We start from the raw sequence: 27,487 nt of genomic DNA on the forward strand, positions 1-27,487 counted from the left end.
GAAAGGACGGCCAGCAGCACCACTGGCTTCTCTGTTATCAAAGGCAAGGGAGGTCAGGCCAGGGCCACATTCTGGCAAACAGTCAGCAGGCCATAGGAAGAAGGGCCCTGCCACCTGCTTGCATAGCAGAGGCAAGTGCAGAGCGCATAAGGGATCTCCCAAACCCATCCGCATGTAGTTCCACCTGGCACCAACCAGGTACTGTCCATTTGACAGAACATAGCAACACTGGCTCTGCAAAAGAGTGGGCCATCGGCCGTGGAAGTTACAAGAGAGGGACAAGTGTGAGCAGAAGGTATCTAATGGCATCCCTCCAAATGAGAGGAAGGAGACCTTGCTGCAGTGGTTTCCTAGCTGCCAGAAGGCCCTTCGAAGAAGGAATCCCCTTGGAGAGACAGGGAAGGCCACCCAGTCAATGGCCCTGGCATAAGCTGGGATAAGCCCTCTGGGCAGCCCCAGCGGAAGACAGAAGGGCTCCTCGCACTGCCCTCAAAGAGTTCCTAACCAAAGTGCCCTTTCCCTGGCTGCACAGGCGCACACAGCAGGGCCTCTACTGAAGGAGACCCCAAAGCCATTTCCGCAGTTGCCTGTGTCAGGACTGTCCTGCTTTGTCCCATAGCAGCAATTGCCACTTGAACAGCTCCCCGGAAGAAGGGGAATTGCTCTGGAAAGCTGCCAGCTCTCCTCCCTTGGCAGAAGAGAGCATGGAACTCCACCTCCGCGCCCAGGCTCTCCCTTCTGGGTGGAATTTGGACCCCTATTTCCCAACTCTGTGGCTGAGCTCCTTGTGAGCGAATCTCAGGATTGGTCCTATCTGTCGGCCCCTCACCACCTGGGCTCACAGGAGAAGCAAGGAGCCTTTTCTGGAAGTGTGCCTTTTGCCAGCAAGAGGGTAACGTTGCCTTTCTTTGCTTTTCACTTTGCCTTGCTAGGTGCCAGTGGGCCTGCTTGGTTGTGGTCTGGGGTTTGCAGCAAACGTGGCTTTCTTCCACTCTCCCTGCACTTTGCCCAAAGGGTATGTAGAGAGGTCTTGTAGCACCTTTGAGGCTCACTAAAAGAAAGAAGTTAGCAGCAGGAGCTTTCCTAGGCTTCGGTCTACTTCCTCCAATGCATCTTAGATACCTCAGCTGCAGAAGCAGACTACCGTAGTCTAGGAAAGCTCCTGCTGCCAACTTCTTTCTTTCAGTGAGCCTCAAAGGTGCTACAAGATCTCTCTATGTACTGATTCTACAGACTAAAAGGGCTATGGCTTTGAATGTGTCCAAAGGGGTTAGCTTGAGAGCAGCAGGAACAGGGCAGGTAACTGGCTGGAAAGGCACAACAACTTGGCACAAGTGTTCAGAGAGCTCTGCCCTGAGTGGCTTCTGTTGGGGAACTGTGGCTTCTCATCCAGAGAGGTAAAGCTGCCAGGACCTCAGCTTGCACTGCAAAATTCTCAAACCCTTCTTTGCATAAATAATAGGGGGAAAGGGTCTACTTTTAGTAAGTCCTCATGATGGTGATCCTTTATTTAACTTCTGTCCTGCCTTTCTCCCAAAGTGGGATTCAAGGCGGCTTACAATACATGTTGAAGCAGAAAGGCTAAAACTACACAAGGTGCAAAAGCTGAGAGAGCATTAAACAATCAATCCAATTAAAATGTTACTTTGGTATTAATTTAAAAACAACAACAGCTAAAGCACTTAATAGATATTATAAAGAGCACACTCATTGCACACCCTTCTACTTCAAGCAGTTAAAGGCTGAGATAAACTTGACATTGTACCTCCAGTTCTCCCCAGAGGTTTGCAATGCAGAGGAGACCTGTGTGACAGCACATAACCCCAGCGGTACCCAGGCCAGGAGTGTGCAATGTATCATGTATGTGCTTTATTCCTTTATGAGTATTTACAAACTCCTTAGATCCAAAGATGTTAAAGCAATGTGTAACAATAATGGACGTTATAACACACACAATACACAAAAGAACATGCCATATTACAACTACAGATGGTTGGAGCCTGCTGAATATGAGAAGAGAGAGTATTTCACACACTGCTTCCAAGTTTTTAAGTGGGTTTTTTAACATGTGTCTAAAACTAAGAATAGTCCCCAGACCCAGCCTTTGTTTTTGTTACTCATTACAACCTTTGGGAAACAACATGTTGCTACTCCTAGTTGATGAAAAAGTAACTTGTTGCAAGCCTTATTGTGGTACTTATTACAGTCCCGTTCCTGTCCATTATTTGGGGGAGGACACTTAATTTTATAAGCAAGTGGCACATAAATCTCAACAAATTTGTCCCAATCTGTCCATAGAAACACCCTCTAAAAGTAAGTTTTGAAAGTAACTAGAAATAGTTATTTTGCCAAGGGAATACATTCTCCTTTGCTTGGTCCGTTTGTTTGGCAACGTAGCTCTGTTCCACCCTCATGGCTCCAAAAACAGCTGCTTGTGGGTAACGCTGTTCCATGTAACACATAACATCCAGGCTCTGCCTAGCGGTTCAGCTAAGTCATGGAACAAAGTACAACCTTTCTCACATTTTGTCATTTCTGCTGATAAACATGTCTACCTCTCCCAGTGTTCTTTCTTTTCGGCCCCTGCCTTTCCTTTGCAAGAAGTGGCTGTGGTAACAGAGCAGTGATTCAGGGCTCTGTGGCGAGGGAAGCCAAGTTCTCTGGCCAGTGGGTGCAGAGTTTTGAGACTCCTAAAGCAGCCTTTTCATTGCAGCATCCCAACGCATAGAGGGGTCTATTGTTGGCCATTCGCTGCAGTGGCCACAGCAAGATGAGGCGCCAGCACTCATCGGGTTTTGGAGTCTGACACACTGACCTAGAAACTTGTGTGCTGTTTTGGTGCTCCCTATCTGCTCTGTGTTCTGGCTGCAGAGTGGTACAGCCCTGGTGAGTAAGAGAAGCCCCTCTCTTGCCCAGGGGTTAGAAACGGTGCCAGCTCAAGAGCATCCCAGGCCCCGAGCCTTCAGGGCTAAGATCTGAGGTATAGGGTCACCCCTTGGCGATGTCACGAAGGGGAGAAGGCCCTGGTGATGCCATTAGGTGTGACACACAAAGCAGGAGCCATGCTTCCCTGGGGCAGATCTCCTAAGGCTTCCTTACTGGCAGCCAGGGCTTTAAACAAACAAAAGCCTTGGTATTTTGGGGATCACCTTTTTGATGCTGGCCCTGCCTCCCACAGAAATGCTGCTCCCAAGAATTTCTCTGACTCTGAATTCAGCTCTCAGGCTAAAAGAGCTTTGCCATCTAGTCCTTTCACCCCAGAGCACTGTTTCCAGCAGTGGTTAAGATGATCCTGAGATGCTCACAGTCTTATGTATCTCCACTGCAGAGCAGGTTCCACCATGTTAATTGGGAATTCTTCCCATGGATGCAAACTTACCACTGTTTTTGTTCCCTTAGGAAACAAGTGAAGTGTCCAGCATGCGTGTAGCTGTCATTGGCGCTGGTGTGATTGGATTGTCCACAGCCCTCTGCCTCCATGACCAATACCACTCGACCGATCGGCCGCTGGAGGTAGAGATCTATGCCGACACATTTACACCTCACACCACCAGTGATGGGGCGGCAGGTCTCTGGCAGCCATATGTGGATGACAAAGGAAACACTCAAGAGACGTAAGTGCAGAAGCATTGAATCCTTCACTATATGAGAGCATGTGTCTCTGCGTACCGAGGGGAAGCACTGCGTGTGGGCCAGGGGCCAGTTCACACACACACACACCATGCCCCCAGGGGCCAAACCTAAATACCTCTGTAATGGTGACACAAAGTGACATCGCATCGTGTCCTGTCACAATTTGGAGCGGGACTGCAGAGGACCAGTGGAGGTATTTGAGGGATAGTACATGGATTTGAGGTGCTTGTGGGTGGGAGCTGTGGTATTTTCACATTTGGAAGGCTTTCTGTGTGATCTGGGGGCCTCCCAGCTCTTTCTCTGTTGAAGGAAATGCAAACTGGGAAGATGAGGCTCATGCCAAGGAGCATGCGAACACTACAGTGAAAACAATTCTAGGTGTGTTACATACCCAGAAACACTTCATGCGAAACACAGTTTTAAAAGCCCAATGATACCTTAGCCCATTCCCACTTTCCCATATCAGACATAAATCCCAGACAGGCATTTGGGTAAGCCATCCATTTGCAATAAATTTTCCAGTTGAATCCTTGAGCTCGGATTGTCAGGGGACGGGAGTGGAATTGTCTGACTCTATATTATTTCATGGTACAGACTCTGGAACAAAGAGACTTTTGATTATCTACTCCAACATATCAACTCATCAGAATCCAAAGAGATGGGGTTGTTTCTACTCTCTGGATACAACATCTTTACAAAGCCAGTTCCAGTAGGTAACAAATCTTAAAGGCATTTTCCTTGTTATCATTATTTATTCACCTTTTTGGCAGAAACAAGCTTGCTTAATTTTCTGTAAGAGATCCCTTCAGAGGTTTAAAGATGGCTGTATCCTATCCCCTCTCCATCTTTTCTCCAACCCAACCATACCCAGCTCTCTAACCGCTCCTCAGAAAATTTGGTGGTTTCCAGACCTTTGATCATTTTGGTCACCTTCCTCTGAAGATGCTCCAGCTTGTATCAAGCTGAAGGAGCATAGTTCCACCAGCATCCCACAGAAGTCCAGGAGAGGGAAGGCAGGCAAACGGACACAGTCAGTCAGGGGCCATTTCGGTCCAGATGGAGCTGTGCCTAGCACTGTCTGCTTGCCATTGCACAGCCTGGGAAAACTGCTGCATATGGAGGTATGGTATACGTCATTGCATGCCCTTGAAAAACAAATAACCTTGGCATCCCTCCCGATGACCATAGTGTCAATCTAGGAGGATTCTGGACGAAGTCTTTTCAGGAACACTTGATAAAACTGGTGGCGCAGTGGTTAAATGCCTGTACTGCAGCCACTCACTCAAAACCATAAGGTTGCGAGTTCAAGACCAGAAAAAGGGCTCAAGCTCGACTCAGGCTTGCATCCTTCCAAGGAGGTCGCTAAAATTAGTACCCAGATTGTTGGGGGCAAATTAGCTTACAGTTGTAAACCGCTTAGACACTGCTTAGGCAGGATGAAGTGGTATATAAATGAAGCTTGTTTGTCTGTGTCATTTAACCTAGACAAGTGGAAGTTAAGGAGAGACATGATAGCTGTTTCTGTGTATCTCAGGGCTGTTCCATACCAGTTGCAGATTGTTCAGTGTTGTCCAGACTAGAGTGATTGGGCTGAGATTTCAGGGAAGAAGATTCTGGTTAAACATTAGGACGCATTCTGTTCAAGTATTTATTTCCACCAGTGGGTTATCAAATAGCTAGGCTCTTTGGGGCTTGTGGGCATACCTTGCCCGCTCCTTCCTTCCCCCCGGTCTTAGTTCTGCTGGAAAGGAGTCTGAACAATTCTCCCTTCTCCACAGGATCCATCGTGGAAGGAGATTGTCTTGGGATTCCGACACTTGTCCCAGAATGAGCTTGAGCTCTTCCCTGACTATAGGTCTGGTGTAATTCCAATTTTCTTTTCAATTTTGGATGATAGCACAGGTGACTTTGTGCACAGTTTTCAAGGTCTCACTCTCTGCAGTGCTAGAAATTTGGGGACTGAAGGAGAATTTCATAGCGGTGAGAGGAGGATTCTCGTATTCCCCCTCTGGAAGGTTGTGCAATTCCCACCCCTAGACTAGACAGACCTAACGCCCGTTCCACCCGAGTTCCTCTTCATACTTTGCGCCTTTCAACAAAGGCTTCTGATGGAAAGTCAAAGGCTTTTACGGCCAGCATACATTGGGTTTTTTGTGGGTTTTTTCAGACTATGTAAGGCCGTGTTCTAGAAGAGTTTATTCCTGATGTTTCGCCAGCAGCTGCAGCTGGCATCTTCAGAAAAAGATCTTCTCTGAAGATGCTAGTCACAGATGCTGGTGAAACGTCAGGAATAAACTCTTCTAGTACATGGCCTCATAGCCCCAACCCCCCCCCCCAAAAAAAAAAAAAAAAAACTATACAAAGGCTTCTGAAATCACCACTCTGGTCTCATGGTGGGTTACTTGTTAAATTTACCTACATAGAGAACCCAGTGTGGTTCAGAAGCCAGAGTAGTCAAGTGTTCAAATCCCATCTGATACAATGAACACAAAGAGATGATTTTTTTATCCCACAATACAATTACATTTCTTTATTCTTTTCTTTTCCTTGATTTGAGCTATGGCTGGTTCAACACGGCTCTGATCCTAGAGGGCAAAAGCTACCTACCCTGGCTTACAAACAGGTATGTATGAACATTTATTTTCTGCATCCTGTCCTACCAACAATTGCCAACATCTCAAATTAATCTGCTTACCATAAAATGTTTGGGAACTGCCAAGTTCTGTGAGGAATCTTAGAGAGCTGGTTATATTAGCTTGGAGAATAAATGATAGGCAAGGGACATGATGGCCACCTTTAAATACTGAGGCAGTGTCATGCAGAGGATGGGACACGCTTGTTTCTGCTGCTCCAGAGACAAGAATTTCCACAAATTGATTTAAATTACAAGAAGAGAGATTCTACCTAAACATGTGGAAGAACATCCTGATAGTAAAAGCTCAGAAGGTGGTGGACTCTCCTCCTTGGAAGGTCTTTAAACACAGATTGGCTACCCACCTGAACTTTGAGTATTTCTGCATGGCAGGAAGTTAGAAAAGGTGGCTGTTGGGATCCCTTCCAATTCTATGAATCTGTGATTTAGACTATGTTTATACCTGCAACTCAACAGTCCACTGATGGAAGCAGTTCAGACTTTTTCCTTAAACGTTTAATGTAATAGATGTATTTGAATAGAAATTGGACAAGTTATTGGGTGAGAGAATGGTTAGCTATTATGCTACATGGAAACTATGGGTCCAAAACCAGTTAGATGCCCTTAGTTACCATGTGAACAGCAATATAGAGAGCTGTAGCATTTCCTAGCCTTGCCCCCAAATGACATTACTTGCTCTGTTGCTTTACAAGCCCTTATTTCTGTTCAAGGTTAAACCTGCGGGGAGTCAAGTTCTTTCATCGGAAAATCAAGTCCTTTCAGGAGGTTAGTTTGGGGTGTAATTATGGAATGAATTTTGCAACGGCACATCAGTCAGGACTAAGCAGCACTCCTCTTCTATTCAAGCCATGGGGAGATACAAGGGAGGGGCGTTTGGTTTTTTAAGTATGATTCTAGCTTGAACTCAAGACTGTGAGGAGAACTGGGTGGGAGGAAGAGAGGGAGCCAGTGTGATGTAGTGGATTGAGTGTTGGGCCAGGGCAAGTCCTACTCTCTCAGTCTCAGAAAAAGGCAGTGGCAAACTCCCTCTGGAGAAATCCTGTCAAGAAGAGCCTCTGATAGGGTCGCCTTACGGTTGCCATAAAGGCACACAACAGCAAGAACAGTAACAAAGGGGAAGAGGAAGTCTTCCAGGTTCAGAAATGTGATGTGCTGGCATCCAACAGCCTCAAATAATGCCACACAATACAATAAAAATACATTTAAGTCAAATCAAGAAAGGGAATGCCATTCTGGAGCCCAGGCATCTATGGCTGAGGTGTGCGAAAGAAAGTTGGAGTGCTGAAAGGTGGCAGAGGGGGAACCAGAAGATAGGACTCAAAAACGATGTAATAAACTCAAAGATTCCTACATGTGGACCCCCAAGACTCTTTTTATAGCCCCCAACTACTCTGGTCTCCCTGAACCACCCTTTTTCCATGCCCCCATCCCCCCAAAAAAGAACTGCCTCCCCTAGAAGACTCCTGGTGTGGCAACACACTTTTCAGATGGGTTACAGGGGCACCACACATGCAGTTTAAACATTTTTAAGTACCCATTTTTCAAAGACTGCTCTCCACTTTAAGTTTTTAAATGTATTTAGTAGCCTTTTTTTTGCAGTCTGTATAGCACCTAGGATATCCCAGGGTGACTCCTGGACACACTGCAATTCCCTTACATTGCATCTTCTAGCATTTCTCAGCATTGCCCATGCTGGCTAGAAGTGCTTAAAGTAGTAGTTCAACCACATCTGGGGGACCACACAGATAGGATGGGCCTTGGATGCCTTTGTACGGCACTTTCTGATAAAACAATTGAAACAGCTAAGCTGGAGTATGAGGTGGGAGAAAAATAGAGACTCTCTCAGTCTGTCTCTTGTTAGCTGACAGCGGAAGGTGTGGACGTCATCATCAACTGCACAGGAGTTCGTGCTGGGGACCTACAGCCTGACCCCGAGTTGTGCCCAGGCCGAGGACAAGTCATCAAGGTGAGTATGTCTTGGTTCTGGGGCCTAGTCTGGGCTTGGTTGTGAGGCTGGGTCCAGCTACCTGTGTTGGAGGAGACAAACAGATGAGTTCCAAATTTGGAAAAGTTTCATTTTTTGGCCTACAACTCCCCCTGCCAGCTTGCCCACTCCAAGGTCTCCTCGATACACCTGGTTCCCTGGCGGGATGGATTTGTAGAAAGTCCCTCCTGGCTGTGTGGACTGGTGATACAGATGGGCAGCCAAGACCCAGCAGCTACTGCCTTGGGGGCTATGTGCTTGTGCCCAGGTTTCTGGACATATCTTGACCTAGCACTAAAAAGCAACCACTGTTGGTTGTAGTTGGGCTTCGAAGGGGAGGGCTTTCCATAAATAGGTGGCCCAGCAGAGAAGGCCCTGTTCCCATGTTCTCCCCATCATATTGCCCCTACTGATGGAGCAGGGGAAGACTTCTGAAGTGTAGGAAGTCACAAGAAGTTCCAGGAGAAGCAAAAGATTAACGTAAGGAAATGGATTTCTGGAAACACCTCTTGTTGCTCCGCTCAAAGAGCCTTCATGAGTCGCCTGCCTTTGCCCTTGTCTCTCTCTTGGTTCTCTAGGTGGAGGCTCCATGGGTCAAGCATTTCATCATCACTCACAAGGAATCTGAAATCTATACGACCCCCTACATCATCCCTGGGTGAGGAAAAAGCAACTGATGCTGAGGGAATCTAGCAGCTAGAGGCAAATCTGTACTGCTAGGACGTTCCCCTTTTCTTCACTTGGCCACTTCAGGACGGTTGTTGGTGTACCTCAGGGGTGGGCAACTGTCAAAGGCTGTCAGAGATGTGTCTGCTCAAAATTACAAAGGGCATCTGATCCCTTCAAAGGAAAGTGGGGAAGGGACACCTGGTGACATTGGCTAGAGGTGTGGCAACCTGGGGAGGCCCAGTGGTCCAAATCAGTCAGCCAAATGAGCTCTGTAGACCCACCCTGAAGAAAGAAGCATTTTACAGAACCCAACTGCAGACTACGAGTGGAAGTAGAGACATTCCTGTTTGCGTGATCTGACTCTTCCCAGCCTAGTTTCAGGCATATTTTCTTTCTTCCTCCTGTGTTTGGTTGTAGGAGTGATACAGTGACCTTAGGGGGTATATTTCAGCTGGGAAACTGGAGTGGCGAGAACAGCCCTCGGGACCACCAGCACATTTGGCAAGGATGCTGCGAGCTGATGCCTAGCCTCCAGGTAGAGCCACTAAGATGAGACTGTGCTCCTGTGAAGACAGAACATCCCCTTGTGCAACACCAGCAAGGGGTCCTACCAGAGTTTGACAGCTACTGGGCGATGGGAAGTTTGGATAGAGAGTGCCAGGTCAGGAGAATAGCCCTCTGTGGCTGTCCAAAATGGGGCTTATGTGTGCACAAGCCACACTTAGGTGATGGAAGCCACTAACAGGATACCAGCCCAGATGTGTTTGCCACAAGGTCTGAGGGTGATGGAGGCTGTGGTCCAACACATCTGGAAAGCACTGGCTTGGAGAAAGCATTACAGGGTGATGGAATGGGGAGAGAGAAACTAGTCGAGGGGTCTCCTTCAAGGACAGTTTGCCTCATTGCTAACAGGAGACACAGGGTGGGTTGCTCTGCTATGGCTGTTCCTAGTTCCCATGTCTTCTTACAAGTGCATGCCTGCAGAACATAACCATATCATGCTGAGTTAATGTTACTGTCTCCAGAAAGCCAAGATCCTCTATGAGTGGAGTGGTTTCCGTCCAGTACGCTCAAAAGTTCGGTTGGAACATGAGACTGTTCGCCATGGAATGTCACAGTCAGAGGTAGGAAGCCTGCTGTGGGAGATCTGAGTGTAGACTAAATCCATTGTCATTTGCTCTTGTATTGGTGATCTAATAAATGCTCAGGCAAGGGCTTTAAAAACCGGGGGGGGGGGGGGGTGATTGTAAGGCTGTGTTCCTAGGCATAGTTATTGAGGCATTCCTATTGAAAATAGTGAAAAATAAGTGAGACCTGCCACAAAATCTTGCAGTGTTCAGCATTCCAGTCAGCCAAGCGTGCTGTTTTATGGGCTACTCCTTTCCATTATGTTTTAACTGCCCTCAGTTTCCGATTCTCCCTCCGTAGTAGTTAAAGAATGACAGCTATTGCCACTGCAGGCTTAGACACGCTCCTTCATAATCTCTACATCAATCTCCAAATTAACGGAAGAATCTTGGTGCACAAGAAGCCGCTCTGCTCTGCTCTCCTGCTTCAGTCTTTCCTTTCCTTACTCTTTCAGGTGATTCACAATTATGGACACGGAGGCTTTGGGCTCACAATCCACTGGGGTTGTGCAATGGAAGCCGCCAAGTTATTTGGGAAGATCCTAGAAGGCAAGAGGTTGACCCAACCGTTCTGAGCCAACCTCTGAGCAGCTCAGAAAGACCCTTCTTGAGGTTCCTCTAGGCTGGCCAATAGTTTTGGCAAATGCTGAGGCAGTCTGTTTTTGTATTTCACACATTCTAATGCCCTGTAACAGTTGTTTCCATTACAGGCTGAGTCTCCCTTATCCAAAATGCTAGAGATGAGAAGTGTTTTGGATTTCAGATGATTTTGGATTCTGGAATATTGGCATCTACGTAATGAGATATCTTGGAGATGGGAGCCCAAGTCTAAAAATGAAATTCATGTTATGTTTTGTCTACACATTATTATACACAAAGCCTCAAGGTAATTTTATACATAATAGTTTTAATAATTTTATGCATGAAACAAAGTTTGTGCACACTGAACCATCAGAAAGCAAAGGTGTTGCTGTCTCCATGTGAACTATTTTGGAGTATTTTGGATTTCTGGGTAAGGGAGACTCAACCTGTACCACATCTGGTTGTGCCCCAAATGGTTTTGGTGCCTTGTTTGTTGCTGGTTGCAGCAGATTTCAACATTAACCCTGATGTGCATGCTACAGAGTCATAGAATCATAGAGCTGGAAGGGGCCTCACGGGCCATGGAGTCCAACTCCCTGCTCACTGCAGGATCTCCAGCTACAGCATCCCCAGCAAGTAGTTGCCCAGACTCTTTTTGAAGATGTCCGGAGAAGGAGACCCCATCTTCTCTCTAGGCAATGGCTCCCGCTGTCAAACCGCTCTAATGTTCAGCCGAAATGTACCCTCCTGGGCCATTGGAATTATTTTACTTTTCACCCAGAACAGTCTGCTCTGACTGGCAGTTTTGCCTCAAAGGCTGTCACTGTTTCCCACCTCTGCTAGCTGAGATTCCTCCGAACTAGAGACATGAGGGACTAATTCTGGTACTTTTCTGTGCACAAAGCATATGACTTAGGATGGAGCGGTGGATCATCCCTGAGAATTATATAGAAACAGGCAAAGAAAGTGCCCAGCCCCACAGAAGAGGTCAGAAAAGCCCATCTGGGACTTGAGTCCCTTCATGAGAAAAGACCCTTGATTGAAGAGTTCCGAGAAGCATGTGTTTGCATGCCTTGGCCTTGAAAGATATGGCCCACCTTTGGGGCCTACAGCAAGAAACCCTTCCATAAAGCTCATTATTGTAAAAACTATTCATTTATTCAACATAAAATATCCAGTGTGGAATCAAAACTACTGAACGTTGCATCATTAACGAAGAAACGGAAGAAGATAGTACAACAAGCTCAGTATACAGCAGTCTCATCTTCAACATGAACACTTTAGAAACTACATTCAAACACAGCAGAGACATTCAAGTGTGCCTTTTCTTTCTGGCAAGCACTGAGAATACAAAAACCATTCATCACAGCACATGTGGAGAACCACTTTCCTGTCACGACAGCTTTGCACATTAACAAACTGGACAGCCGACAGAACCCCAAACACCACCATTGAGTTCAATCCCAAATGGCTTTTTTGAAAAAAAAGGAATGCCTCAACTGTACTTGATCCAAGGGGAAAAAACAAATCACCTTTTGAACAAAATCTTTGAGAGCGGCTATATTTTTTTCCAAACAATTGTGAGCATTTGTGGGAGTGCATACATGCACAGGCCTGTATATTTGTTTTTTCAAAGAAAAGTCAATGAAGATTTCCAGCCGCTCACAATTCAACCTGATTTGTATCTTTCAAGAGAAATACTGTATCATTGTTTTAAATCCACCATGATTCAATTTGGATCATTCTTCAGCAAGAAGCTAGACCAAGATGGTTCAATGCGCAGGGCTTATGAATACTTTTAGATACCATTTAATAAAACATACAAAGCAAATGTAATACCGAGATGTTTGGCCATGTCTGTGTAGCGAATTCAACAACTCCACAGTATTTCAAACAGACTACAGATCTTTTAACGTTGGCAAGGACTTCTCTAGAAACACCAGCCTGCCTTACTGAGAAACCTATTCTGGCTGGTTCTAGCTCAAGGATTTTATGCTGTTGATCCTTATTGAGATACACCAATTGCAAATGGGGCTTCTGTGCCTGGGATGTAAATAAGAATTCTGCCCTCCATTATATTTTCCTTTAGTCCCCAGATTTCCACCACTGCAGAGAGTGAGACACTAAAAATTGTGCACAGCTAGGGATGCCTACATTGGATTTCTAAAGGCACAACTCATGTCTTAAGTTACAGGGGTTCTGAGAGCTGGAGTCCAAAAAAGCTATTTCCCCCAATTCTGGATCATCCACAGCATCCCAAACAGTATCTACCAACCAAAGAACCTGCCTGAATTTCTCGCACAGTCCCAAACATCCCTGAAATACTTGCAGGCTGTCCTGCCATTTCATTCCATTTGCCAGCCTGCTTAACCTTAAAACAATCCCATTAATAGTATTGAGAATCACTAGCATGCAACCGCACATGTTGCAGCCAGCGCAGCACTTTGGGAAAGTGACTCTTTTTGGGATGAGAGCTCCCCAAGTTCCCTAGTGGACCCAAGCTATGCACAGCCATTTGGGATACTCCATCCTGCCTTGCAGGCGTCGCCTCTGGCTCAGGCTGTGGAGGTTAAGGACATGCCTCTGAGCGGCCCCCAGCTCTGCAAGAAGCAAAACCGGAAGGGGCAGGGGGCCTACAACAGACCAAAGGTGGCTTGTGGGTATTGACATTTGTTCATGACCAAAAAAGCTCGAGGCCAGTGAATAATACACCAGTGTGTGAAACCCAACTGCATGCTACACAAAGAGTGAGTGTGCTTAGCGGCAAGCTGGCTTAGTCTGGGTTGTCATGCGCATTAGCTGGCTTGTGGCTAGGGGGGTCTTAAGCCACGTTTGCTTAACTGCTTGCTGGACACAGAGCCTTGGTACTAAGAAACTAAGCATGGGGCTGGAGGTGTCTTTTTTGGTCAACATATCTGATAGTTTTGGAAAGGCTTCAACCTGGACCCTAATGATAGCCCCAGCTAGAGCAGACTCAATGAAGCAGTAGCTGTGGATTCCTGCAAGGCAGAATGGGGTTGGACTAGATAGCCCTTGAGGTCACTTCCAACTTTTAGCTTCTATGAATGGCAAGTCAGCACTTGTGTCAGTACCTCTGATTCAATGCATCTACTCTAGTTAGACCTAGCAGCAGGACTCAGGCCTTTCTTTCTTCTCCCCTAGCTGCATCTTACTCCTCCTCCCTGAGACATACATACTCATAACACATGTATATACACACGCACGCACGCACACTGAGGCAGTGTCCACCTGCAGTCCTTCTCCTTGCACAAGGGGATGGTGATGGGTGCAAGCCAAAAACGGGAGTCCGGGCGGACACGGTGGGCATTCTCGCTTTGGGGAAACACAGCAGTGATGAGATGTTCCCTTTCTCAGGCATCAGAGGGGTGGGGTTTTTCTGGGCCATTCCCCCAGACTTCCTTGGAGGGGGACTCGCCTACCCCTGAGAGCCAGAGTGTGACCGGGGGACTCCGCGCCCAACCATCTCTTGCCCCCATTCCCGGTGGGTGGACTCCTGCAAGCCCCGACCGGTGGTTTCGATGGGCAGCAAGCAAGAGGCGAGAGCAGCCAGGAGGCAACAGCCACTGTAGACAATGAGCGTCAGGTAGACCGAGGACTCCAGCATCACCTGGGAGTGGGAGAAGGAGCTGTAAGTGAAGGCTACTGTGGGCTATGTTTACAGCAGGGATGGGAACTGTCTGCTCTAGGGCTCCGTGATGCCTCCAAAGGTCTGGGCAAGCCTCTCCCCTCAAAAAATTCGGTCAGAAAAGGTTATTTTGGACCACCCCCCAGCCATTAAAAATGCCTTTCTAGGTCGGTACAATTGTGTTACAGGCCCCCCCAAACACCCCCCCAAACAGCTGGGGAAAACCAGATGTCAGGCAGAGAGGAAGATTGGGTTGTACCTGTGCAATGAATGGTGTGATCAGGGCGCCCACTCTGGCTACCCCGCTACAGGTGCCCAGGCCCAGCGCCCGGGTGGCCGTCGGGTAAACCTGCAGACAAAGCCACAAATGCAGTGGGGGTTTTCTAAAGTAAAATGCAGTAATTCTGCCTGCCTCCTATCTAGAGATCCCACTGCAGCATATAGACAATGACAGCAGGAATAGACAATTAGACAACCATTTAAAACCATGCAAAAATGTACAGAAATCTACAGCCCAGTAGATGAGAGTCCAAGAGCCAGGTGTTGTTGTTAGAATATGTCTATGTGTGTCTGTTTGTGTGTGTGTTGTTTGCCTTGAAGTCATTTCTGACTTAAGGAGACCTAAAGGCAACCCTCTTACACGGTTTTCTTGGCAGGTTTCTTCAGAGTGGCTTTGCCATTGCCTCAGTTTTGGCACCAAGTTGGACTGCTGTGATGGGCTCTATGTGGTGCCAGTCAATACAGATGTCCTCTCTCTCTCTCTCTCTCTCTTCAGTCACCTCCCCTCACATGGCCATAAGACCATGAGGTCTAGAGTTTCAAATGACCCAATTCTGCAACTGCTGGGGAGAGCGAAAGCTCTCTCATTTTAAGAAATAACTGGTTTCCTTTCTTACCTCAGGCGTGTAAACGTAAGCAGCTTGAAATCCTCCAGAAATAAAAGCCCTTGCGATAAACAGGAGCACGGTAAGAACTTTCCTGTAAGAACAGAAGACCCCATGATGACAGCATCCATAACAATGTTGTTCAGCAGTTTACATATTTGGGACATTCTTGTCACTTCTCTATGACCAGTTCAAGACGTTCCTGACTTCTGGAGACCCTAAGGCAACCCTCTTCCAGGGTTTTCATGGTAGGATTTATTCATAGGGGTGGAGAGCGTGTGATGTGCCCAAGGTCTTCCAGTGGGTTTCGTGGTCTCCAGTCATAGTCCAACACCCAAACCACTATGCCACACTGGCTCTCTTTAGGGATGTACCATGCTCAGAATATTACAGCCATCACACAGAAATCATTTACAGCAGCTTCTGGGCTGGAGGGCTCTAACCATTGGCATCGGGTGGCTTCCACATCAGTAGGGCAACCAATCCACCCTGGGCTTTAGTCTGAATCTGAATCCAGCATTGGGATGATGCTGGCAGTTGTCCAAGGAGCTGGGCTGATTTTGTGGCTAGGGTTCAGTTCACATTGAGTAGCTCTGTAACACCGAGACTTATACCTGGGAGAGATTCAATGCTCTCCCCCGCCCCCCATGAGGTGTGCAGCCATGTGTCGCCACATCAGAGCTCAGGAGAATGAGAACGGCCCCTGACATTTGGGCTGCTTGAGGGATCCCTGGAATCTAAAACCTGTACCGCTTTGCTCACCTTCCAACGCAGAGAAAGAGCAGGAGGCTGCAAAAGGAAAAGACGAAAAAGCAGAGTGCCATCGTCTTCTTGCGCCCAATGCGATCGATTACCCACAAAGTCACTAGAACACCTGGAGGGAAAAAATAAGAGCGTAGAAAGAAGAAGAAGAAAGAGCAAGAGAGAGGTCGGTCTTATCTCCATTTGACAGCCGCTTAAGTCAAGCTCTCTTGCAAGGAGCCGGGTCTCCTGCCACTTGCAAGGCTAGAATAGTGCTGGGCCCGCAGGACAGGGCCTTCGCAGTTGGGGACTGTGGCACTCTGCCAAGGCAAGTCAGGCCAGCTCCATTCCTCCGGAGTTTCTGGCCGACAGTTTTGCTTGACCGGCAATCTTTAAAATTCGAGAGGTTTAAAATTAACTGATTTTTAATTAAATTAAATTAAATTGAATGTAATGTTGAGCGATTCCTTCCTTATCTTAAGGACTGGCTCTAATCAGTTTGAAAAGTTTTTCATTCCTATACTGAATGCTTCAAGGATTTTCTTGTCCATGACTCCAGGCAAGAACTGGTAGGTGATAAACATATGCTAGAAAGCAAGCCAGGGAAGCAGTGACTGAGGCCCAAGGTGTGAGAGGTGGTCAAGCGGCCCCTTCCCTTTCGCCCCAGTTGTCTACCTGGGAATTCAGAAAGTGTGGTCCATAGCAAGTCGATGTAGTCCTTCTCTGTAAGGAATTCGCAGGCTAGGCTGCATTTGGGCTTCACTGTTTTCCTCCTGCTAGATACTTAGATGGGGTAAGAAGAGACAGGAAAGGTGGGGGAATAGGTGAGGTCCTTCAACATGTTGCGCCCTCCCCATATACATCTCCCTGCCCATTTAGACCTGGCAGGATGCTTCTGCTTGCATGAGCAAGAAGACTGCAATCGAGCAGCCAGAAAGCAACCCCAATGAAGACTCACAGCTGCAGAGGTCTCCCGCCTGAAAGAGCTCTGTGGTTAATAAAACTAATCCGTAGTAAGAAAAGGCATTGGAGAACCTGCGAAGACAGGAGGGAGAGAGAGGGCACCTCAGACCCTACTCCAAGAAGCAGCCTACAATTGGGGGGGGGGTTATTTCTCAGCATCCGGAGAAGACAAAGGCAATGATCACACTCAGTGAAGCTCACAGAATGGGCCCTGAGCTGGAAAGTAGTTAAAAATTATTCTGAGTCTGTTCCTTAAGAAGTGACAAAGCATTCAGTGCACTAAAGGAAGCCCCAACCAGCCATTAGCTGTGGCGCATGGGAGGGAGAATGATGCAGCCACTGCACTCTTACCATATAAACCAAAGCAGGAGGGTTGTCCATCTGAACTGCGGGGTGAACAGGTCCCTCATTTTCCCTCTGTCTTCCTGTTTTGGATGCAAAGAAACATGTGAACACTTGGTATTGTCTGAAACCAATGGCCAAAATTTGTGTTTGTGTCCCTATCGCAGGAGGTTAGGCTGGTTCTCGCTTGGCTTTTGGCTCAGCAGGGGCTTTCATGCGGTGGCACCCAAGGCTAGTCTCCCTCTTCCTGCAATGACAGCTTGTTTTAGTGCTTAAAATGCATTTCTTAACATATTTATATTCTGCCCTCTATCCAAGGAGTTCAAGTGGCATACAATAAAATCAAAGAATAAATAACATTAAAGTATATTTTTAATTGTCTGAATAACAGAACTTTTGATTTCAAGGAGCTGTCACAGTTCCTCCTCTTCCTCAAATGGCTTTATAGTCCTGTCTAAAATATTATCTGATGTTAATGACAGCTTGTTTTTACCATCTAGATTCTTGTGTGACCTCAAACCTTTTCAAGAAAGCTAAGCAATAGGAATGTTGAAAGGTTAGGAGACAGAGGTTCGGTGGCCACCTCTCAAAATTGCTTTAACACTGGATCCCTAGGCTGTCAGGAATCAGACTAGATGACATTTGGGGTCCCTGCCAACGCTGTGATTCCACGGAAGCAACAAATACAGTATCCCAGATTGAGCCAAGAGATCTATATCCATCCATTGAGGCTCATTGGCCCTCCTGGCTGTCTTTTTCCGGCACTCACCTGCCTAGAGATGATGAGTTTCCCCAGGGGCATCGGAGCTCCGTTTTCCGTCGCTATCCGTTTCAAAGTGGCAATGGCCTTTTCCTGGTTCCCCAAAAGCACATCGTATCGGGCACTTTCTGGTAGCCACTGGGGAAGCAAAGAAAGCCCATGAGACCCTTGAGAAGAGGACAGTGGCCATCAGGACATCTTGTGGCAGGGAGTTCCCCAGTTTCACTCTACACTGGCTGAAGAAGTGCTTCCTCGTATAAAGGTAAGACTAATGCAGAGAAGACTAGAGAAGGCCCTCTCCGTCCCAGGAGAGAGAAGGGCCTTCTCAGCGGTGGCCTCCCAGTTACAGAATGGCCTCCTCACAGGTCCAGCCGCCATCAGTATTGGCTTCATTTCAGGGCCAAGCTCAAACAGGGCTTTTTATTAAAACCTGGAAGGGGGGGTTTCTAATGATTTTCTCCATTCAAATGATTTGCAATGCCCCAGAGATGGTACACAGGTGATGTCCCAGAGGGCGGCATGGGGCTATGTCATTAAACAGGATCAATGAATCATCAATGAAAATGACACTGGTCTATAACAACGGAGGAAAGTCTGCATGCACACATTCCTTTCAAGGTAATGCTCTCATGTGGCGATGCCTCCCCCTTGCCCTGAGGATTGAGCAAAATGGGCCACACCCTGAGATCGGGGAACCCTAACCCAAAGGCCTGCCTAGTCCAGCCTTCTTTTCCCATCCCTTCCGTTGCCCCACTGGGAAACCCACTAGCCAGGCATGAAGGCAACTGCATCCTCCATCTCACGTTCCCACAGAAATGGTGTACGGAGGCATGTACCACTTCTGACTCTACCGGTGACACATTGCCATTCTGACTAGAAGCCACCAATGGACCCGGACTCTTAAGAATTTGTCTAGACTTTGTGAACCCAGGGGGATCACTTACGAAGCATAAGACGGCAAAGAGCAGAAGGGGGAGAGCTGAAAGGATGAGCAGCCAACGCCAGCCCAGGGTGGGCATCACAAAGACTGCCAGGAGGACCTCAAAGACAGTCCCAATGGCCCAGAAGACCTGTCCGGACAGAAGAAAAGGAAAGGTGCTTGGCTGAACAAGCCCCTCTTATTCAGGCAAGGTAGACAGCAGCTGCCTCCAGCATCCCTTACTGAGCATGTAGAAAGAGCAAAACAGAAAGGAAAAAAGGGAGCACAGATAAAGTGGTCCCCGCCAGCTTCCCCCAGCAAGTTCAAGAAGGATCTTTCACAAAGCAGAAAGTGCAGCTATTCTCAGCTTTGAAGAGAAAGCAGTGCTCCGTTGCCTGCTCCCGCCCGGAATTTCACCCTGACAGTCTCTGTCCTGTGGCTCTTTTCTCTGCCAGCTCTGCCAGGAGTCATGCCACCTACCTCAATTAGCAAGATGCATTTTGCTCGTGATTTCATCGGTAGGAATTCTGCATATAACGTGACTCTGGAGAGAAGGAAAGCACAGAAGACAACAGTTAGAAAGGGATGGGGAGGAATGGGGTCTGTTTTGGCATCTGGGATGGTAACTGGGTTCGGACAGAAACCGCTGGAAGTTAGACCACATTTGCCCAGCTGACAGCTGATGGACCAAAGAGTTGCAGCCTCAAAGGAGACGGTTTTAAAGACAAAGATTATAAATTGTATTCAAGATTCAGTCTTTGCATTCAATCAATGTTTGGCATGTTTCTTCCCAAGGATGCTTTGCAGGACTAGTGTACTGCAGTCTACCTCGGGTGGAACCATTACAAAGAAAAGAACAGACATAAGACATGCTTGTCTTTACTTACGACTGAGGGACGCCTCCAATGCCAAAGCCCACCAGTCCCCGCAGCACTAGGATCCAGCTGTAAACCGGTGCTAAGCCACTAAGGATCCCATAGTATAAGGTCCATAGGACACTGATTTTCAGCCCCTGCATAGAGCAAACAAATACAAATATGAACAATGAAAATGCGTCTTCCTCTGTACCAGAAAGCCAAAGAATTTCCCCTTCATTTCCAAAGCCAAGCCCAGTTTACTCTGCACTACTGCCACCAGCCTTCCTCATCCTCACACACTCCCAATACAGTGGACTACAACTCCCATCATCTACAACAGATGACAATGTAGTCCCAAATATTGGAGGGCCCCAGCTTAGAAAAGGCTCTTATTCACCCAAAGCCAAGCAGAGGTATCATCTATAAAATGGCAAAATCAAGGTTTGCTTTCTGGAATTGATGTATTTTTGCAATATTTTCAAGCCATGGCTCCATGGATAAAGAACCTGTGGATACGGAGGGGTGACTGTACAGCTCTAGAGAGCCATCCTAGGTGCTGTAGGGGGCCATTTTATCCCATTTGTGCTCTGTGATAAACCCACCCCAAGAGAGGCCTTTTCCCCACCAGGATGGGGATGGGGAGATGTCTTCAGGACCTTTTTTGTTGGAAACATGCCCAGAGGGGCCCAAAACTGGAGCTGTCCTCTGACTCCTGACAGTTGCCCACCCCAGTTTAGACTAACCTCAGATGGTCTGCATTTGGAGGGCAGAGAAGCCAACATGGAGGGGAGAATCATTCTCATTCTGCCCAATGATGGCTTGGTGCCGTGTGTCTCTCCCAGCCCTGTGCGACTGCATCTGGCGCTCAAATAGCCCAGAGGAAAGCTAGCAACTTACTGTTTTTCTGCCGTACTGGTCCGAAATGTTTCCCCAGAGGGTGGAACTGAACATCATTCCCATAAAAACCACCTGCGGTAAATTCAAGAAAGACCCCTTTGTGAGTTGCAGGGACAGGGCCAGATGTGTCGAAAATACAAAGCTAAGAGGGAAAACCAACTTAACCCAGATGCACAAAATCTCCGATGGGGACTTTTGGCACAAGGCTCAACAGCATGGCCCCCTTCCTGAATGACATTTGGGAAATGGCAGGACAGAAGGTAAAAGCGTAAAAGTACGGGATGTACGTGTGCGTCAAACATAGATCTATTCTAAGACCCATCTCGGAATTTCCAAGAGGGAAAAGGAAAGTGACTTCCAATGCCTGCTGGCTTTGAGGCTCCAATGTGGGAAATTATGCAGCAATTCTTTCTATAGTTGGTCAATCGTTGATTCTGGATATGGCTGGATTTGCTCTGAGGCCACGGCTGTATCTTCAGGAACTCAGGCCTGGAAAGGTTCCTTTTGGGGGACTAAAACACCCCGAAGGGACTCTTCCAAGCTCTGTCAGGAATCATCAGCAAAATCCATACAACAGTAGAGAAGACTAGATTCCCACAGCATATTATGAATTAATCTTTAAAGAGAAGATGCTAGAAAGGCTTATATATGTATGTATGTATATGTATGTATATATTGGCTTCAAAATGCCCCCAAATGACTTCTATTTGGTGTGGAGGGCTTTTCACCATGTTTGGAGAACCCCTCCCCAGTTCCCCAGGGTTTTTTTTAAAAGATGCAGTCTTCATCCCCCCCACAAAAAAGAGAATGGTTTTGCCCCCCAATGCCCTCTATGGGATCTGGGAGGCATTTACACCATAGTGGTGGTGTTTTTCTTTGGGGAGTGGGTGGGGGGAATAGATATCATTTTTTGAACCAAGGACTGAACAAAGAAGCGATTTCTGCTCACTTTCTCTAGTTAGAAAAGGCCTAAAATCATCCAAGAAGGTGCAAAAATATGGTGAGAATGCCCCTCGTGTCCCCTAGAGAGCATCTGAGGGCAAAATAATAAAACTTTTTCTAAAATGTATTTTTATTTTTTGCAGGAGCAGGCATGGTGCCAGGGTGCAGCCCCTTACGCCTCCAGAGTTGCCCACCAAAGAAGTCAGGGGAGTGCGAAAAGGGCCCCCCGCAGCCCCCCCCCCCACATCTGCACCCTTGTCTTGCTGGAAAGAGCGCCATTTGGACACCGGAACCCCGAGTAACAACTGGAAAAACCTTACAGAGTGCAAGAGCGGTCGGGCATTTTCCTACCGAGGTGAGCAATGCAACCTGCCAGGTGGGTAACCGCCACTCACAGTGCAGCTGAGGCGCTAGGATGCTCAGAATCATCATTTCCATGGCGTCAGCCATCTGGAAGGGCAAAAAGGGAAGACCGGGTTAGCAGAGCAGTAGGCTGCTGCCGTAGGTTGGTACACAGCATCCAAAGGTGTAAGGCAGCAAGGGTCTCTTTCACATGACACACAAATAGCGCTAGGATCCCGGGAGGGGAAGTTTGGGGAGGCACTAGAGCTCTCTGGTTGAGCATTCTCAGTGCCACTCCTAGGACTCCATGGGATGGAGCCATGGCAGGCAAAAAGGACCCATAGTGCTATCCTTCTGTAGTGCGCAAGGGCCCAAACTCTCAGTTGGAATCTTTCTATCAAGCCTGGCCAAGTGTTGGCTGAGCTGTTGTACTTGCCCATGCCAAGCCGGTCAGAATGGAGAGCTTCCACTGGAACTTGCCAAATCCGATTGCTTCCACCGCGTCTTCCACCATAAAAGTATCTGGAAGAGAAAGAAATATGCTAGTGCTAAGGGCAAGGCTCCATCCTTTCTGGCAGGGAAGGCGTTCTGTCATGTTTTAAGCAAACCTTGTCTCCAGTCCACAGTTAGTTATAAGCATTCATCGAACCCAAGATGACTGCATGGGACTCCAAAGCCACTAATCCAAAACACCCAACACCCAACTATGGGTTGTTAGATAACCATCCTTTTAAAAATAAATGAAAAATTAAATAAAAATATGACAACTTTATTTCATTTCTTCCACTATGAGACCCAAAGAGACATTAAAACAAAATAAAGCTAAAACAATATATAATACAACATTTTTTAAAGAAAACCATTGAACAAGCATTCCAATGAAAATGTTAAATCAAAACAGTTAAAAACACATTCAAAACGTAGTAAAAACTAGATTAAAAACAAATCCTTCTGCCCAAAGCAGCTAATAAGCAAATGCCAGTTTAAATCACAAGGCCTTTGCCTGCTGGCTGAAAGCCTGTGACTCTGGGTTCCTTCTCCAGGAACATGGGGCGTCGCTTCATTCACCATCCGTTGGGTTGGCAAACTCCTTTGGCACCATGCTGCCATCTTCCAGCTCCACGGCCTCTAAGTGGGTCTGAACCCCTTCGATTTGGACTTGGTGCTCGCCGGAGACGGCATCCTCCTCTGAGCGGGAGCTCTCCCCCGTACGACGAAACTTAACAACCCTGAAAAGAAGGCGGAAAGGAGCTTCAATCCACTGCAGGGCTGCCGCACTGGGAAAGCCTCTGCCTGGGGACTCCAACTCCCAGAATTACCCAGACACCAGGGCCAGTGGGAGTTGTAGTCCAAGAAAGGAAGTTTGCCAGGCTCTTCCTTTGAATTAGGTTCCGTCCAAATGTCTATTTGGAGTCTGGGCTTCAGGTCGGTAAAGGACATTGCTCTCTGCCAAGTGAGGTATTAGGGCCCTTTCACACAAAACAAGGATGGTTCTGCTATGGTTCCACTTTAAACTGTCATGGCTCCATCCTATGGAATCCTGGGATCTGTAGTTTAGTAAGTCACTTGGAATCATCTGTTAGAAAACTCTAGTACAGGGGGGCAACTATGACCCAGGGCCCCATTCAAATTGTGAAAATGTCTAGGCTTGCATTAATAACAATAAATTATGCAATGTCAAGAGTAATTTCCTAACCAGAGGGCCCTTTGTTTGGTAAAATGCTTTGCACACAAAGGGTCCCAGATTCATTCTGTAGCCTTTCCAGTTGAACAGGGATTTCAGTAGCAAATTCAGGGGAAGGACTTCTCTGAGCCCCCTGAGAACGGAGAGGGCCATTGCTGTTCCAGAGGAGACGCTCTTGGGCCACCCGAACCTCCCACAGGCCAGCTCTCCATCTATCTTCCTAACAGCCTGAATGGGGGGAAATAAGAGCCTTTTCACACTGTGCAATGGTAGTGCAAGAGAGGCATGTTTCAGATCACACACTCTTTGGCAGTGAAGCTCCTGCTGACAAACCCTGCCCAGCATTTCAAGGAACAGGTGCAGCTGGCGCACAGGTTTTGAAGGCGCAAAAGCGCTCCTGCTCACTGCAGAAACCTGGGCCTCCCGGTTCAAAGTTGAGCCCAGGAGGACCCCCAAACTGCAAAGCCCATCTCACCCAGGCTGGATCCCTATTCCCTGATCTGCCTTCCAAGTGACCGGGGGCACCTCTGCCTTGTCTGGGTGAAGCTTCAGTTTGTTTGCCCTGATCCAGTCCATTACAGCTGCCAGGAGCTGCTATCCTGGCCAGCTGAACGCAGGAAAGCAATGGGAGGAGTTAGGCTTCCATTGACATCGCCCTCTTTCTCTTCCTCACCATCTCCTTCCTTTGCCAGCTTTCTCCAAATTAAACAATCTTGTGATGGCTTCTGAACATTTCCCTGGCGATGGTGGCAACACTCCCTCTAGCTTCTAGTCAGGATTGCCTTCACAAACAAATCCCACATTATCCTTGCCCCCAAAATTAAATAAACCCTACTGGACTCTTTCACATAACACACAAGGAGAGCTCTGTGGCTCCAATTTTGCTGCCGCAGCTGCATCTACTGGAATACTGGACTTGGCCATTAGGGGAGAGACTTAGACTTCCTTAGGGGGATTCCCCTAAACTGCTGCCTCAGAGCTCTCTGACAGAGAACTCGAAAATACCTAATAAAACCACAAAGCCCAGGATTCCAGAGGATGGAGCCATGGCCACGAAAGGGGTATTAAAGTACTATAATGGTGCAGCATGGAAGAGGTCATGAAAAAAGACTATCCCATAAGTGTGACTATAATGTCCTTCTCTTTGGAGAAGGCCTTCATTTTCTCTGCCCTGAACAAACCAAGCTTCTCTAGATGTCCACACTGAGTTCTGGGCTTCCAAGAGTGGGAAGAGCCACTTCCCAATCCATTCTCTCCACTCCAAGGATCACTGAGACCCCATTCTCACATCTCACCTTACCTTTTTTCCTGCCCCAAACATGGTTCTCTTTCCTGGCAAGGGAGTCCCTCCAGCTTCCATCTTTCGGGTTGCCCTTCTCTGCCCCTTCTCTAACTCTAGAATTGGTCTTTCCAGGTGCCCTGAGCTGTGCCCTGCCTTCCAGATGGTCAGTGGACTGAGGCATTGGAGCCCAACGGGGCAAGGGTAGTGTGTGGAGGCCTTTCGGCAACAGATAGCCAGGGAGCATGGGATAGTCATGCTTTTGCCCATCCATCTTTGCTTCAAGGCCCAGAGGAGTCCCTCTTTGTCAGGGGCCTTTGAGAAGGAGGGCCTCCAATGCAGGGCCTGGACCCAAGAGGCTCCTTTTGGGAAAGGCTCTAGTGCCCGGCTCCATTGATCGGACATGGGTACCTGACTGCAGTTCCATTTGGAGTGGCAATGGAAGTGGCATGGCGAGGCGGAGGCCTGGGAGCCAGGGGCAAAGAGAGCCAGGCAGCTGAACAAACCCAGTCACCAGGCGGAGGGTGCCAGAAAGCCCCAGCTGCCATTCCCAGCATCCCCAGGGAAAGGAAGATTCTGGAAAGACAGCCACCTGGAGCCAAAGCAAGGGGCTACCGGCCGTAGCAGGCCGTTCCCAGCTCTCCTGACATGTTTATCAGGATATCGAGGTGACTGGACTATTCTAAATAGCCTTTTCTAAGGTGCTCCCTTGGATGCAGCTCGGTTGTAGCTCCAGCAACTGAAGACGGCAGAAGCCAAAACCTTCTTTTATCCTCTTCAGTACTGCTTATTATTATTATCATCTCTATCCTTGCCTTTTCCCTGACCTAGGATTCAAGGAGGCTGACAAAAGTTAGAATAGGAACGCCTTCAAAGATGAACCCTCACATAATACAAAACTTTAAAACAGGATTAAGCAACCGAAAGCAATACAAACCATGGCTGCTCAAAAGCCAACCAAGAAATCCAGACTCTGAAGGGCCCCTCCATGCCCAGGGATCTGTCCGCCCATGAGATAGCTGGCATCTGCCCGCCTTCCCCCAGCTGCTGTCCTCTAGGCTGAGTGGAGGACAACTCCCATGGTCCACAGCCTTCCTCCTGCTGCTGCTTGGAGCGATGGGGATTGCAGTCAGGCCCATCCGGAGGAAGGCAGAGTTAGGGCCAGCTGAGAAAGTGGGCCTGCTTGGGTTCCTGGGGGACTGACCTCTGGTTAGTTTGGGGCTTTGAGATTGGTAGGAAAAGGCTGGCCCTGAGTCCAGAAGCAGAAGGCTCTCCCTCTCGGCTGGAGCAGAGCCATTGGCCCAGCACTGAGACTTGGGTGGATCCCATGGAGCCTTCCCTGGGTCTCCTTTGGGTGGGCTTGGGTCTCCTGGAAGACCACCAGTCCTTCAGAGGCTTCCAGGGGTTTGCCATTTGGGGGCAGGCAAAGGGAAGGGGGCAAGCCCCGTTGGCCTGGCTGAATGGAAGACTTCTGTTTGTGAGCACCAAGGCCTGCTTAGAAGGCAGAGCCAAGCGGGCCAGAAGGTGGGCCCCTGCCCCCAAAGAGGCTCCGCTGGGAGCTTGCTTGCTTCCCCTTCTCCCAGGAGGCTTCTCTTCTGGGGGGGGGGCTTTGGGCCATGAGCCACCTTTCCAGGCGCTTGGCCCACCTTGGCTCTGCCAAGCCCTGCCCAGCAGAGAGAGAGAGAGAGAGAGCGCCAACTGGCCAAGGAAGGGGGGGGGGGCTGAAGGAGTTGGCTGGGCAGAGGCAAAGCTGGCTGGCTGGCTGGCTGGGGGTCCCCTCCAGAGGCAAATCTGGAGGCAAAGAGCCGGTAAGGCCAGCCCCCCCCCCCCCCATGCCAAGTCTCCTTTTAGGGCAGCGGGAGAAGCTTCCCTGGCTTGGCTTGGCTTGGCTTGGCTTGGCCTGGGAGGGAGGAAGAGGAGGGGCGCAGCAGGGGAAGGGGTCTTTGGGTCCAGTGCAAGAGCCCTCCCTCCCTCCCCGGGGAAAGAGGAGCAGGATGCCCCCCAAGGCCAGGACAGACCTCTGGGCCCAACAAGGCTTGCCTGGCTCTCTTGCTGCCTGGGCCCCGAAGGAAGGAAGGGAGGGAGGGAGAGGGAAAGGGGGCTGGGGGGGGTTCTTCCCCTTGGGGCGGGGCTTACGGCAGGTGCCGGAGCTGGAGCAGGTCCTCCTCCTCCATGGTCCGCCCGTGAGATCCAGGGGGCGCTGGGGCATCGCCGCTCTCCGCTGCCCGCCAGCCGACTGCCTTCAGCACCTGCCCCCACGGACAGCGCCAGCAGAGAGGCCCCGCCCTGGCTCCGCCCCCACCTCGCCCCGCCCCCGGGCCCGCCTCCCCTCGCCCCCCCCCCCCCGCCCTGGCTTTTCCCGCCCACTGGAGGGCCTGGCTTGATGCGTCCTCTCTGCCCCGAGGACTAGGCGCCTGAGCCAGCAGTGCCTGCCTTCCTTCCCCGAAGAAGGAGCAGCCTCCCAGCGCTCCATTGCCAGGCAATAGGCCGCCTCCTCCTTCCCTTCCCTTCCCTTCTCCTTTCGGGGGCTTGGCTCCTGCTCCTCCTTCTCCTCCCCCGAGGCTCTGGCACTGTCTGGGAATG

General features: G+C 48.7%; 2 protein-coding genes across 5 annotated transcripts; one reads left to right on the forward strand and one right to left on the reverse strand.

The window, feature by feature from the left end:
* Positions 1-647: 647 nt before the first annotated feature.
* Positions 648-12,484, forward strand: DAO (D-amino acid oxidase). 2 transcript variants are annotated; one of them, XM_089489986.1, is made up of 11 exons: positions 648-892; positions 3,400-3,614; positions 4,228-4,342; positions 5,412-5,488; positions 6,191-6,256; positions 6,997-7,051; positions 8,148-8,252; positions 8,849-8,928; positions 9,357-9,474; positions 9,965-10,063; positions 10,522-12,484. In XM_089489986.1, the coding sequence occupies exons 2-11, from the start codon at positions 3,421-3,423 to the stop codon at positions 10,639-10,641; spliced, it is 1,029 nt and encodes a 342-aa protein (XP_089346112.1). In that variant the 5' UTR covers positions 648-892; positions 3,400-3,420; the 3' UTR covers positions 10,642-12,484. The 2 variants fall into 2 exon arrangements, with proteins under 2 accessions (XP_089346112.1, XP_089346111.1); XM_089489985.1 differs by lacking the exon at positions 9,357-9,474 and having other exon boundaries at positions 821-892; positions 10,522-10,610.
* On the reverse strand, positions 12,474-27,157 carry SVOP (SV2 related protein). Of its 3 annotated transcripts, none has more exons than XM_089489983.1 (16): positions 27,041-27,157; positions 23,010-23,170; positions 22,378-22,463; positions 21,951-22,049; positions 20,658-20,729; positions 19,791-19,915; positions 19,384-19,447; positions 18,929-19,054; positions 17,994-18,122; positions 17,234-17,307; positions 16,878-16,954; positions 16,595-16,702; positions 15,941-16,052; positions 15,191-15,272; positions 14,554-14,643; positions 12,474-14,276 (listed from the first exon to the last, which is right to left on the reverse strand). In XM_089489983.1, exons 1-16 carry the CDS (start codon positions 27,076-27,078, stop codon positions 14,085-14,087), a joined length of 1,635 nt encoding a protein of 544 aa, XP_089346109.1. In that variant the 5' UTR covers positions 27,079-27,157; the 3' UTR covers positions 12,474-14,084. The 3 variants fall into 3 exon arrangements, with proteins under 3 accessions (XP_089346109.1, XP_089346108.1, XP_089346110.1); XM_089489982.1 differs by lacking the exon at positions 27,041-27,157 and adding an exon at positions 25,842-26,895; XM_089489984.1 differs by lacking the exons at positions 18,929-19,054; positions 27,041-27,157 and adding an exon at positions 25,842-26,896.
* Positions 27,158-27,487: the final 330 nt, after the last annotated feature.

This window comes from Sceloporus occidentalis, unplaced genomic scaffold (assembly GCF_023333645.1).
Source record: "Sceloporus occidentalis isolate IW3139 unplaced genomic scaffold, rSceOcc1.0.p SCAF_41, whole genome shotgun sequence".
Lineage (NCBI taxonomy): Eukaryota > Metazoa > Chordata > Lepidosauria > Squamata > Phrynosomatidae > Sceloporus > Sceloporus occidentalis.